Raw genomic sequence first — 13,731 nt, forward strand, 5'->3', positions numbered from 1 at the left:
TCCCGCAAGCTCCAAAGAATCGCGGAGCTGCAAGTGACGCCAGCGGGGTTTCATATTTCAGGCTTTTGGCTGATTTTATAGCTGGAGACTCGGTTTGAACAAGGAGATTACTAGGCTTTTTCATTCGCTTTGACAATGAGTTCCCAATTTGCAAATCGCCGAAAGCCCCGCAAAATTGGTGGCGATGATGAGGAAAATGACGCCGACGAGCAAGGTTGGTATCTGCGATCAAGCTCAACTTTACGTGATGGATATACTAATGGAAGGCTGGTAGACTCTGGACCTGTTGTCAAACGTCCTCCGACTTCGAAAACGAAGCAAAAGTCGAAGATGCGCCTTTCGTTCGGCCCCGGCAGTACCTCGATGGCCGACGATGACGACCAGGAAAGCGAAGTTGTCATTCCCAAACGACCTGGGCTCGCGAAACGGGCTATAGAGAAGAGCGCATTGCAGCGATCTTTGACACCGTCAGGCGCAGGTGGTCAGATCCCCCTCCGGGTAGGGCCTGAGCAGGATAGGCCGAGTTACAACGACGAATATCTAAAAGAGCTCCGAAACTCGACACCCTCTACGCCGAAGCCCGCCGCTGAGGACGAATTGGAGAAGACAATTGATGTGGCTGCCAAGTTTGGTGAGGTCATGAAGGTTTCAACCCCTGCTGCTATTCCCAGCGAAGCAGAGATTAGAGAAAAGAAAGCTCGAAGAGCCCGATTAGCGAAGGAAGAAGCGGCGCTTTCCACCGAGAAAGACTTCATTTCTCTCGAGGATGATATGGAAGAGGACGACTGGGATCTTCAGGCGCGGCGGGAGGATACGAGGCTCGTCCGTGACGATGAAGATTTCGCAGAAGGATTTGACGAGTTTGTTGAGGACGGACGTATATCCCTTGGGAGGAAAGCAGAGAAAGAGCAAAAGCGAAAACAGCGGGAAGAAATGCGTGAGCTTATTAATGATGCTGAAGGTCTGTCGGATGAGGATGATTCGGACTTGGAGGAAAAAGCAGCGTACGACGCCAGTCAGGCACGAGCTGCTATGGGTGCGAGCAGAGACCCTATCGACCGTCCGCGCACTCCGCCCAAGATGACCTCGTTACCCCGTCTGTCGAACTCACTTGAGCGTTTGCGTATGAACTTGGCGGTCCTAGAGAAGTCAAAGGCTCAGATGATCGACCGTATGGAGGAACTGAGGAAAGAGAAGGCGGACATAGCTGTTCGGGAAGTGGAAATCCAGGCTCTGATCAAAGAAGCCGGAGATAATTACGAGAAGCTTAAGCAGGAGGCTGGAATCACTCCTGGCTCGGATGGGAACCTCTCTACAGCCGATGAAATGGCGAATTCGCGAGGCTTGGAGGGTCTTGGAAATTCGGTGACAGCATCTGCAAACAATTCTGAGCATGAGGAGCCTTGATGCTTCAAAAATGCTTCATTGACGCCTGCCGCACAGTCTGCGGTGGCTGCCTCTCTGAAGTCCCTGTCCAAGAGTATCACCATCGCTCTTTCCGAGACAACACCAGTTGCTCTTCGTGTCGAAACCGATCGACTGCGCCAATGTCTTGACGACCACCGACCAGGACTGTTCTTACTCCATATTTCATGATACCCATCGTTTAGTTGTCTAGTTTCCCTAAGGCCCATCACTATGATACTAATACCCTTCAAGTCCTGGTTTGACCACCCGTCGAGTAGAGATAGGCGTGCCAGAGCAGCCACGCAGTAAGTTGGTCTTTCGGTTAGGAGAGATGGTACTTAGATGATTTCCTAACTTCAATAGGCAGCGTAGTGTCATTGCGTTCATTGAGTCGCCAATTGACGAGAAGGATGGAGATCTTCCGCATCTCCGTCAACAATCCGAGGCAACACCCATCGAGCTGTTCTTTGACTTGTTCTTCGTCGCAAATCTCTCCACCTTCACAGCTACACATGAAATTAACAACGTAGAAGGTATAACAGCTCTCCAACATGGTTTGATCACAGTCTGATACTGCATGCCAGCTCTGTGGGCCTACATTGGCTTCCTCGGGATTATCTGGTTTACCTGGCTTCAAGTCACACTGTTTGATATCCGTTTCGCGCGAGACTCGATCTTCGAGAGAATTTGCAAGGCCCTTCAATTGGCTGCTATGGTTGGATTTGCATCGGCAGGTTCAAGGTTCACTACACGTGTTCAGCCAGAAAATGTCTGGGCCTTCCAGTCCCTGAGCCTCATCCTCGGTGGCAGTCGGCTCTTACTCGCCTTGCAATACACTGTGAACGCCGTGTTTCTTCGACGGCGTATGATACCTGCAGCTCGGGGCGTATCCATCATTGCCGGGATGCAATTTGTCTCAAGTTTGACCTACCTCCTGGTAAGTTACCCAAGGCAGACAACCATCGGTTAGCTCGTACCCTTGTCAAACTGACTTGCTGTAGATGTATTATGCCTTCCGTCCCCGTGAAGGAGTCAACCCCTATATTTGGACCGTCTGGTTTGTTATCTTTGGGGTCGAGATGTGGGTAGTAATGGGAACTTCAAGCGCCACACCTGGGATTGGACTTCAAGATACCCATCTCAACACAAGAATGGGCCTCCTTACTCTGATCATAATCGGTGAAGGTGTCATATCTGTTACTAGGCTCGTCAACCGGACAGTAGGCCCTGGTGTCTGGACGAAGTGGTCGTTTGTCCATATCCTAGGCGTCACAACTAGTGTGGTATGGCCCCGATGATTGACTGACCCACTGTTCAGTTCTATTCTAATCTGAATCCTAACATGTCAATCTCAGTACTTCTTGTGGCAAGCGTACTTCGACCTTTCTCCAAGACGTATTCTGGGCAAGTACTCTCAGCAAATATGGGCGCAGCTACATTTCCCATTCCATGTGGTCCTCATTCTACTCCTTGAAGGGTCTCAAATCCTTGCCTTAAGTCTGGATATCACATTGAAACTCCGGTACCTAGCGGAAACCATTATGTGGGCTTGTGAAGACCCACGGCCCAGACCCGCCTACGCCATCCGAATTCTTCGAGCCACCATTGCTGATATGGAAATCGACTATAGCCGAGGGGCCGTAAACGAACAGGTTACAATCTCCCGGATCTTGGATGATCTCCCCAATCACCCGCTTTGTCCCTCCCGTCGGACGGGCCAAGTCCCCATCGCCCGAGACATGCTCAGTGACCTGGTAGGGAATGTAACTGCGGCGCTGTTCTCCACCATGCGGATCATGCCTCCGAACCACCCTGATCCTGGCCGCATGAGTAGTGAGCAGCTGCTGAGAGGGTATATGGCCCTCCTAGAATTCGTCTATGTGTACTATTTTGCCGTGGCGTCACTCTCCATGATGTTCTTTGGTGCTTTTGTATTATTAGCGCGTCGCCACACGCTCCGCAGATGTATGGGCATCAGCGCAGCGGCCCGCGTGTCCCTTGGTATGCTCCTGGGAAGCCTAATGAGTTTCTCTCGTCACTTTCCGCTCGTCTATTCTTTCATGACATCCCCCGCCATATTGTATGCGTTTACTCTTACATTGTTCATGGGTGAGCTACCAGCCATGCATTGGGGATGGAGAGCATGCTTAGATCCATCTGCTGACGAAAGTCACAGTGCTGCTGATGGACCGGCTTTTGGACCGGTACCAGAGCTACGGCGGACGGACGCAGGAAAGCGAAGTACCCTGAAATTACCCTGGCGGACCCCATTCTTTACTTACTATCTTTCCTGCATGAACTATCATCCCCTGTACAATCATATCCTTATACCAAGGGCCGGAAAAAGAGCGGCCAGCGGGGGTCTGCGACGATCTAACCATCTATCCACTTTGCGTAGGGCAATGGATGGCCAGGCTGTTGAGGGATGGAACTGTCATCTACCGACACTCGCGCAGGGTTCTAGCATACATACATGTGGAAACAACAAATTAGTTCCCGAGCTCCCAGTAGGAAGGAATACCTCCATTCACGCCTCGACCAGCCGGGGTTTCTTGACGCGGCCATGTACAGCAAAATAGCAAAAAAGCACATTGCAAGCAGATTATAGTCACGATCCACGCTCATTGCGTAAAACCGGAAAATAGATTCCAAAGAAGACGGACACGCCATTGCCGCAAGCCAGCAGCAGCAGCAGCAGCAGCAGCAGCAGGAAGGCCCGTCGTCAGCAAACCGGAACAATGGCAGCTGCAGCGGGAACAGACATAAGAGAAAGACTACTGCCGTCTTCCTTCCCTACTTGCTTCCTTAGCAGCAACAGTCCCCACCGTAGTTAATTCTGTTATTTCTCCGAATCTCTTCAGGCTCAAGCTCCGTCGATCTGAGCTAGTCTTTCGCATGCTGATCCCGGGTATTTGCAGAGGGTCGTAGAATAATCCCGTTATTGTCATCATCAATGGGGGACGCTCAGATCCCTACCGCCACCATCCCACGCGTTGTGTCTCCTTAATAATTTTCTTCTTCTTATTTTTGTTTTTCCGGTTTGTTCCTCAAGGATACGTGGTGAGTGGGACCGTGCTGGACTGGTCTAGTCTCTCAGCGAAAAGGAAAGGGTGAGGTGAAACCCGTGAAACATGCTCATCCCGACGGTGTCACCGTTTCTACCCAACATCCGGGATTCCCGCAGGGAAGGTGTGTGCAACTCTCAGAAGATCCAGTGCGTCAGGCTAGGCCAGACCAGGTCAGTACTTTCTGTCTTTCCTTTCTTCCTTGTGTTGACCTTGGGCAGGCTAGTAAGCTCCCCTGTCTATGGAGGAAATTAGTTCTGTCACCACCCCATTCCACCCCCAACCCCCGGTAAGTCACGAAAGCCCATTCGCAGCCCGTGCACACATACATACATGTACGCGTGTGTATGTGCACATGCTTGGGGATGGTGTCCGGGGGAAGGAAGACCCACACAGGCTATACGTAGGATTTCCAGCAGGTGCAAACATACAGTGCACATGATAGATCTGCAATGAGCCACACGGAGCGAAATAACGATCGTGCGGGGAAGAAAATCTGATCCTGGTAGGGATCAAGGGGGTTTGAGTGTGGTTTGTATTTGCTTTTTCTTTTGTTCTTGATCGGGGATTGTTTGCCTTGTCTTGCATTGTGCGAGACGACAGTGGGTGGAAGTGAGGCCAGAAAGTACCGTGAGATGAAAAAAAAAGAAATGTATCTGTAGGTGCCGTATGATGTAAGTTTCATAAGTACCCTGTCATCGGGCTGGATGTCCGGAAGAAATGGCTCATGCAGATCCTATCGACCTCTCAAGCTGGACTTCAACTTCTCTGGGGTCTAGGGAGCAAACCGGAGACCCATCCGACATTTGACTTGAAGAGCGGGTTAAGCTTAATCTCCGACCGACATTTGCGCCCACTGCTTCGCCATGACAGATGGGCACGTCTGATTTGCACAATGACGGATGCAGAAGCGTTTGGGGCTGACAGGACCTGGTGAAAGCTGGGGTGCAATGTACTTGGATGGCTTCAAGCGGTGAATCGGGAAACCTTATCGTGCAGGACCAACACGGACGCTTCTTTCTCCAACTTTCTACTTGCTCTCTTGCTATTGGTCTTCATGGGAACAGCTTCTGCGGCACTTTTGATCTTCAGAATACATAGGCCCTAAATAGCGTGCAGTTGTCTGAGCTCTGGTGGATACCTGAATGATGGGAATGATCTGCATATGCAGTTTGATTCCGGCTTGTGCGGTAGCGCGGGTTTAAAAATTCCACAGCTGTTAGGGCAAAAGACAGCAGTCAGATAAAGCATGTCAGTCGAGCCAATGGCGGAGAAAACCATACCTGCAGATCCGAACGGGAGCTTTCCGAACCGTCCGGCCAAACGTCCTATTTTCTGGAGGTAATAGATGTTCTGAATTCTTTGGTATGAGGTCGCAGCCACCGCATCGCCTGAGGATGGTAGGATAAAGCGGATGTGCGAACAAAGCCCTATGTGGCTACCCGATTAGCGTCCACTGCTGCAAAACAACCACACCAGTACAACTTCGTCTGAACACCAGGACATTGAGTTCCCTTTTCCTAGAGTTCATCTTCTGCGCCACAGAAGATGGCTCTTCTTTCCAGGATCGTCATTCGGACCATGCGCGGCAGATTGCAAAAGAAGAGTTTGACTGATCGTTATGGGAGTTTGGGAAATTATGCTAAACCGAACCATGTGCAGTGATTGATCTTGTTCCGTAATCCCCATGCCTTTTTTGAACAGAAAAGTTTAGTGTGCTTCGATCAGCATTTTCTAGCGTTCACGCCGATATAATATTGGAAAGAACAAGGGTTAAGCTCCCGGCGATGCGAACAGTTCAAGCCATATCGGAACATGGTAGCCATGTAATTTAGGAGCTAATGCGCGAGGGCGTGAAAGGGTCATCAATATGGCTTTATATTGATGTTGGAAAGCCCCGGTGTTCTCGAGTCAGATCTCTTTTGTCCTCGAGCGCGGTGCTGTGTCGTTACCTTTCCTTGGGGACGGAGACAGCCTTCTACATCCTCCGTTGGATAAGACATCACCTCTCATAGAACGAACCGTGAGTTCCATGAACCCTGTCCAGCTACTTCTCGAATGGTAACTGTTGCCTAAGAGGCTAGACTTCTGAGACATCATTGCCATTCCATCTGTGGCGGACAAGAAGAAGCATCACTCATTCGGTCGTCGAACAACTGCAGAGAAGGCGGGAATTACACCGTCAGAGGCGCCTTGTGTCCACTACTTCCTCCACCGCTCAGTCGTGTTGCCTTCAGGGAAATTCCGTCTGATCTTGATACCTTCTGTCATTGGTTCCTTTCAACCCAATTTTGAAAATCAAAAAATCGCAGAGTTATCAACACTCAGCCCTTATTGGTGAGTCATCCGAGAAAGTGAAACCCCTCCATATAGATCTTGGTGTACTGAGCAGCCACAACAGTCCCTGCAGGTGGCCTAGTAGCCTGATAGCGTGCATGACCTGACACCAGGATCCAATGCATAGTATTTGCCCAACGTCTATCCAGAACATAGGGGACAGTAGCGGTGAAGAGAGCAAGAAAGATATTGGTCTTTGTTTAAAGCCATGCTGCGCGTCCTGATCGCTTCAAGAGACGGAAAGGCAGTTACCGTTAAGGAAAGCCTTAATGCGTTGGACTCTCATTCCCATCTCTTCTTCCTAGACAACCGCGAGTCACTCTCCCATGGAAGACCTTCTACCTGGCATGACACCGCCTCAGAGCTCTCTGTGATACACCTTGAAGACGAACAGACACATCACCTCATGGAGAACGACAAGCAACTGCATGCACATTTCATCAATATGGCGAGCAACGACATGACAATGAGAGACTTGCCCCAGATAGGGTGCCCTTATTGTTTTCCCAACGGTTACTCAATCTTCGAACCCGGAAGAACCGCAGCAGCAGCACACGGACTTCAGTTTCTATCTGAAGAGCAAACTCATCACAACAAGCCGCAGGAGATAATGCACTTCATCAAAGTTGAGGATGGCTGTCAGTTCGAGATCCTTGATGCCCACCCACACGTCCCACAGACATCATTCGCCGATGATAATCTCTATTCCAGTGATGCTGCTTCTGATATAAACCACCAGGCCGATGATATGAATGATCATTTTGCGGTCAGCGAGCCCGTCCCACCCCTTATGGCGGAGGGGAAAACACCACACAGGGCACCCATAACCATCCTCGATGAATGCATATCTCAGGACAGTGCGCCTCTTCTTGAAGGAGATTGGTCAAGCGTGGAAGAAGTAGCAGTATCTGAGTCCCCAAGATCGTCACTTGAGATTCCAGCACCAGCTGCAGATAGCATTCTTGATGCAGCTAGCACATCGCTTCCTTTGCTAGCTGCACAGGTTCATCAATTATCGCACTCAGCCAGTGAAGACACTAGTTCTGGTCTATCCATATGGGACGCAGGGAACTTGTCGAATGAGGCGCAATTTTACGGAGAAATCAACAGCGCACTGGCTCAGCTTGCGGCAGCGAACCTTCATCTGGATCCGTCCACATTTGAGAATGACGGTTCAAGCACTGCCCAGTCCCTACTCCACCCATGGGACTCCCAAAGGGCTGATTGCCCGGCCATGCTTTCGATCGGAAGTGGATGCGCAGCCAACCAAAGGTGGAATGAATCCTTTCCTATCACCAATTCCTATCAACATTATGAGGGCCGGTATAGACTTAATGAGCCTTGGCCGCTACCGAGTTTCAGTGACATAAGCCATGTTAATCAGGGGAAACTACTTGGCAGGCCACTTACGTGCCTCCGCGACAAGAGAAACGCATTCTTAATCGACTGTAAGCTCCGTGGGTTGTCTTATAAAGATATTAAAAGGATTGGCGGTTTCAAGGAGGCCGAGTCGACTCTGCGTGGCAGATTCCGCACGTTGACAAAGTCTAAAGAGCAACGCGTGAGGAAGCCACAATGGCACCAAAACGACGTAAGTCACCTATCCCGGTTACTTCCTTTTATCCTCCTAGGTGTGCATTAAAGCTGGTACTGATTCACGGTAGATTCGCCTTCTCTGTGAAGCGGTTAACGGGTTGTCAGAAACCACGGGCCATGACAAAAGCCGTTACTCCTTCTGCTGGGCTCGCACTGACAATCAATTGCCAAAGGTTTCATGGAAGAGGGTGGCTCAGTATATCAGAGCCCATGGGGGAACCTATCATTTCGGAAATGCTACCTGCAAGAAGAAGTGGTGCGAAGTCCATGGCGTGAAGATGTAAGGTTGATTGGAGTGGGAAGAGTTATAATGGGTTGCCAAAGATTCCCAATAAACTCCGTCGGTTGAGAGTCTTTTCAGTGTCAATTGGACTTGCAATCAAGAAACACTTCACTTATTGTGAGGGAGCGATCAGTGAACAAATGAAGAGTGGGGAGGGTGATATCACAGCAGAATCGGGGATAGTAAAGGGCCAGTTGTGTTGTCTCCATTTCGTTGTCTATTCTCTCACTCAAATAGAATTATGGTCAGGTTGGGGAGTTGTCAACGGAATCCAGGAGGGAATTGGCAGGAGACTAAAGAAGAAGCTGCCATCGCAACTTCCAGCTGCTGCCTCGCCACGTGATTAGCTTCTTTCTATTCAAGACTTCTCGGTTAAGTAATACTAGTAGTTGGTCTGTATGTGTAAGCTGATGCGTCCGTGGCGGGTTGTCTACCCTTGAGCTTTACTCGGACTCAGCTAAGTAGCAGCTCCTACTAAGACTCTCTTGCTCGATGGCCGTTCAACACTCCTCGATACGAAACCACACAGACCGAGAATTGCAGATTGCTATGCGTAGTCCTGCTACAAGTCTGCCGCAAAGACACTCAAGTACTTCTATTCAATATACCTATCATGCAAAATATCTAATCAAGTCATATCTCTGCTCATATCGATCTACAACAAAGAAACTTCCCGCGCATCTGGCTGAGGGTATCCAATAGTTGCAAGCACATTATGTAGCGAAGTAGGGTTCCGACGCAACTCGTCCCATTCGGCCTCAGCCTTGACCATCAGGGTACCAGCAAGGACTGTGCCGTTAAGTGCGACAACGCCCGTCTCCGCAACATCTACAGCTGCTGTGGAGTCAACCATAATCCGGGCACTTTCACTCCGCCTCGGGCAGATCAGCATGGTTGTCTCGGTCATAGCAAGATTGTAACTAATGGCGGCAGGACCAGTGACTTGGCCGGCGTCACTGAGGCCTCCCTTGGCCGTTGCTACTGCCGCTCTGTACAGAGACAGGTAGATCTGATGAAGAGTCTCACTAGAGGGGTTTGGTGGCAAGGGACGAGCAAAATGCGCAAAAGGCACCTGAGCCAAATGTTGGTAACCAGTCCCGCTGGATGTAGGCTGCCGGGCCACGGCGTCAATCAGGGGCTGCCAGTTTTCAGAGTCACCTTGTGCCATGGCTTCGACGGGAAGAAACTGTAGATGTCTGTGGGGTTGACTTGCACCGCTCTCATCACCAGAATTGAAGAAGGCAAAGAGTTTCTTGCTCCCTTGGCCCTCCGGCTGACTTCCCTCGGCCCATGCTTTGATACAGGCATATGCGGCTTCCAGGTCTTCCTTGTCGAGGAGGTCTGTCTGCGACTGCCACGCCTTCGTAGCAAGAATGAAGTGATTCGGTATTACAGGGAATTTGTTCAAGACCAGCACGTGTGACGGGTTCTCACGAGGGATCTGAGCGAGGAGAAGGTCGGGAGACGGATCTTGGAAGGGATCGGGTTTCGGGCCACTGGGGGCCTTATCAGGTTTAGGGGCGCCTGTTGGTTTCTTCGCAAGAGCCGGGCAATAGCGAACTTGATACTAGACAGCACAAGAGAGAAAACTCAGTAAGCTGGAGTCGGAGACAGTAGAACGGACAGTGACTGAGAGAACGTATTTGTTATGTGTTGTGGTGCGGGGATGGATGGGGGTGGCTTAGTTACCGGTATGCTTGATGTGTGGACGGTCGCAAGATGCGTCGAAGAGAAGATTAAGTGACCAGCATCCCTCGCAGCGACAAATCGCCTGCTTACCAGGGAAGACAGGCTTTCCGATAGACCCAACTGCATGTTGCGAGGGCGTGTGTGATCTGGGTTGTTGATCAGTGAAGGCAATCTGCCATGCGACATCCGCGGGAAGGGGAAAGTGTGGGGCAAAAGGCGGGCAGAAGGCTCCGATCGCTGGCCGGCCCGACTACGGATAGTAGATAGATAGATCTACTGCTGAAACCTGGTTCACGCTGTTCAAATAGAGGCAACGATATATATGGTTGCTCAATTGCGAATCTTACATTCTGAAGAATATATCTTCCCATTTTGAAGGAGGATATGACCTGCATTCCAAGATAATCTCGTTTTAGTTTCCAAAACGCCCAATCCATAACCAAAACCAGAAGCAAACATAAGGGATATTATTACAGGACCACGGGCGCAGCCTCCATGAGTGCCCATCAATAGAAGAACAAAAAAGATCTGTAGAGTGGTGGTATCAAGGTAAATCTGGTCGAACACACAAAAAAAAAAAAAAAAAATCGCTCTCGTCATGCCACAGATGCAAAACCCACGATATGCAAAAGATGACAGTCAGAATCGAACAAAAGATGGGGAACGGATGGAAATGGAGTCCTGTCTTCCTCCAGACTTAGTAGGTCATATCCATGGGCTCAGCGTCATGCGGCCGGTACGTATCAGGCAGCAAAACAGCCGGTTGTCCAATGAGCTGGGTGGACTGATTGTCGACCCAAGGGCCGCGTTCTTCGTCATTGGCACTGAGAACACCCTCCGCACGCTTCAGTGTCTCGACATCCAAGTCAGTCACGTAAGCCTCGCGGTTAGTGCCATCCCGTGCACCACCCGGAAGCTTGACGCGGACTTCGAACTCATTGTCGAGCATCATCTCGTCCTTCCACAGACGGCGCTGTCCATCAAAGACACAGAGGACACGCTTCTTCGTTTTGATACTGCTGCTAGGGCAACCCCAGGACTGGGGGTAACGATCGCGGTTGTTTCGTCGCTTGGATGTAGTTGCACGCATCTTAGCATTGGCATTGGACGAACCCTTCGTGACAGCGTTGTTGACGCCCAAGATAGGACGGGCCACCGCCCCTGATCCCTTGGTGCTCTTCAGGGAGCCTTTGCCCGAGCGCAGGTTCGAGTATTCGTAAGCGTCATCATCGTCATCATCATATTCGTCATTGTATATGTCGACGGTGCCAGCCGTGTCGTTCAAGTTGTGCTTCTCCATCGTCTTTTGCACCTCCTCATCCGCATCAACTTCGGAAAGCAGCCTCTGGTTGATGGCTTCGCTGGGCTCTTCCTGTTGGACAACCCGAAGCACACAGTCGTCCAGATGCTCGTAGAAGTCCTGGGCGTTGCTGAACGTAACGGAGCAAGTTGAGCACTTGCCGGTCGCATCGGGGCTGTAGTTAGATGCTCCCTTGCTTGCCGCTGCAGCTGGGCTCCTCTTCCGGCTGTTGGGTGGTGTCTGTTCGACGCCATGCACGGATGTCAAGTGGCGCTTGAAGACGTCCGCCCTGTTAAAGCTCTTTTCCGCGGGTGACCCAGACCCCGGGCAGAAACCGCAAACCATCGTTCCTTTGTAGTGAGTAAGCGTATGACGGTTCTTGTCATACTTGCGTGCGAACCCCTTGATATGGTATTCGCAGGTGACGATGGGGCATTTTTCGGGCCTCTCTGACTGGTGTGTCAGAATATGAGCCTTGAGGTCCTTGAAGACACGTCTGCACTCCGGGAAAGGGCATCGGCCCTTTTCCTTGGTGTCATCGTCGGACTCTGCATTACTGGCAGCCGGGCTCGGATGAGAGCGCTGGGACTGAACCGACGAAACTGATGACCTCCGGTCATAGGAGGAAGGTGGTCGTGACTGGGGAAGGGCAGGAGCCATGGAAGGGGAAGAGGTCGGCACAACATTGGGATGCTGTGCGAACGGTTGGTTCGCACCGTAGCTCTCCGAAGGATGGAGGTGGGAAGGGTCTGGGGACTGGGGAAGGAACGCGCTTTGCGATACGACATAATCAGGCTGTTCCGGGAATGATATGGTGGGTGGGTGGATGGGATGTTGCTGTAGCATTGGCTGGATAACAGACGGGTCTGAGGTAATCTAGTGGTCAGCAGGGGCCGGAGGACAGTGTATCGGACGTTGTAACCCACCAACAAAGCTTTCTGGGCATTTTTGCTGATAGAAACCCTCCGAGTCCAGTGTGTTGCCAAAATACTCATTGGGGAATAAGTCACTCATGGCCGCAGTGGGATGCCCCAAGCCATTCGTTGTCTGGACCCAGTCTTCCGAGATGACATGCGCAGAACCCGTATTGGGCGATCCGATGGCGGAGGAGGAGGCGCTTGCAACCGAGGGACCAGACGCAGTAGAAAGTCCAGGAATAAAGTGGTCAGAAGTATAAGGCAGGGACGGGGGAGTGGCGGGCATGGGTGGAAATCCGGCAGCTTTATTGGAGTCCGAGTAAGACTCCGAGTAGATAGGCGGCGTACCGTAGTTGGAGGACTGCGGTACACCGGATGGGTCGTGGGTCTGGCTGAAACCTAGGTCGTCCACATGGAAGGCAAGAGGATCGATAAAGGTGCTAGGATCCATGGGGTAGGACTGGAAGTATGGGGGATGCTGCTGCTGTCTGGACGAATCCAAAGCCAGCATTTTGTTGTCACCGGTGAAGTTGGTAGGGAATAGTACAAAGTCGGAGTTGTCTGCGTGAGATTGCATGCCCAGGCTCCGTGCAGTGGTTGGTTCGTTCCTTGGCTTCCAGGTTGGAGGATGCGAGGGTTAATGTAGAAGAAGAGGAGGGATGCAACCGATCTGCAAGATGATGAGCGTTAGCAATCTGATGTCTCAATCAATGGCATGGAAATAATGTCCGGCGAGACTCCCCTGGACCCGAGGGCTTGGGAGAGAATGTTATTGAGTTCAAAGATTGGGAACGGTCCGCTCGGGGAACCTACTATGGCTTGATAGTCTTGGTATTTAGCGGGAGCCTAGTAGTGACGAGACGAGCAAGCTCCAAACGAGGTTCGGGGAATTTCCCAAAAAGGTCAAAAGAGGGAGCTTTCGAAGAACGTGTCTAAAGCTCGGGGTTTGAATGTACCAACTGCAAGGCGACGAAGTGTGTTGTCACTTGCAGATCCGAATCTTGGGGCGCTGAGGAGGCAGAAGAGGCAGCAAAAGTTTAACACCGCAAGCAGCAGAAGATGGATGATGAGGTGCGAAGCAATGGGGTCTTTGGAAAGGTAAAAATAAAAGAAGGTAGGTGGGACAGGGACACTGCG

General features: G+C 51.0%; 4 protein-coding genes across 4 annotated transcripts; 2 read left to right on the top strand and 2 right to left on the bottom strand.

The window, feature by feature from the left end:
- Positions 1 to 135: 135 nt before the first annotated feature.
- Positions 136 to 3,657, top strand: BO83DRAFT_432494 (uncharacterized protein; the record flags this gene model as incomplete). Its single annotated transcript, XM_025535624.1, has 9 exons — positions 136 to 214; positions 275 to 1,365; positions 1,444 to 1,574; positions 1,660 to 1,716; positions 1,771 to 1,940; positions 1,992 to 2,344; positions 2,409 to 2,690; positions 2,763 to 3,516; positions 3,584 to 3,657. The coding sequence occupies 9 exons, from the start codon at positions 136 to 138 to the stop codon at positions 3,655 to 3,657; spliced, it is 2,991 nt and encodes a 996-aa protein (XP_025382360.1).
- A 3,360-nt stretch (positions 3,658 to 7,017) lies between these two features.
- BO83DRAFT_412624 (uncharacterized protein) lies at positions 7,018 to 8,689 on the top strand (the record flags this gene model as incomplete). Its single annotated transcript, XM_025534420.1, has 2 exons — positions 7,018 to 8,400; positions 8,474 to 8,689. 2 exons carry the CDS (start codon positions 7,018 to 7,020, stop codon positions 8,687 to 8,689), a joined length of 1,599 nt encoding a protein of 532 aa, XP_025382361.1.
- A 596-nt stretch (positions 8,690 to 9,285) lies between these two features.
- Positions 9,286 to 10,559, bottom strand: BO83DRAFT_372732 (putative bis(5'-nucleosyl)-tetraphosphatase). The gene is made up of 2 exons (XM_025529992.1): positions 10,378 to 10,559; positions 9,286 to 10,255 (listed from the first exon to the last, which is right to left on the bottom strand). Exons 1-2 carry the CDS (start codon positions 10,501 to 10,503, stop codon positions 9,344 to 9,346), a joined length of 1,038 nt encoding a protein of 345 aa, XP_025382362.1. The 5' UTR covers positions 10,504 to 10,559; the 3' UTR covers positions 9,286 to 9,343.
- Positions 10,560 to 11,074: 515 nt separating this feature from the next.
- Positions 11,075 to 13,105, bottom strand: zfpA (putative C2H2 finger domain protein; the record flags this gene model as incomplete). Its single annotated transcript, XM_025535625.1, has 2 exons — positions 11,075 to 12,543; positions 12,604 to 13,105. The coding sequence occupies 2 exons, from the start codon at positions 13,103 to 13,105 to the stop codon at positions 11,075 to 11,077; spliced, it is 1,971 nt and encodes a 656-aa protein (XP_025382363.1).
- Positions 13,106 to 13,731: the final 626 nt, after the last annotated feature.

Source organism: Aspergillus eucalypticola (assembly GCF_003184535.1).
Source record: "Aspergillus eucalypticola CBS 122712 chromosome Unknown BO83scaffold_45, whole genome shotgun sequence".
NCBI classification, from domain to species: domain Eukaryota; kingdom Fungi; phylum Ascomycota; class Eurotiomycetes; order Eurotiales; family Aspergillaceae; genus Aspergillus; species Aspergillus eucalypticola.

What these genes read in the sequence shown, in the direction of transcription:
- BO83DRAFT_372732 (XM_025529992.1), bottom strand. Translation starts at nt 10,503, where the DNA reads ATGCAGTTGGGTCTATCGGAAAGCCTGTCTTCCCTGGTAAGCAGGCGA. An exon ending in TCCACACATCAAGCATACCG is followed by an intron (nt 10,256 to 10,377) that starts GTAACTAAGCCA and finishes TGTGCTGTCTAG; the next exon opens with TATCAAGTTCGCTATTGCCC.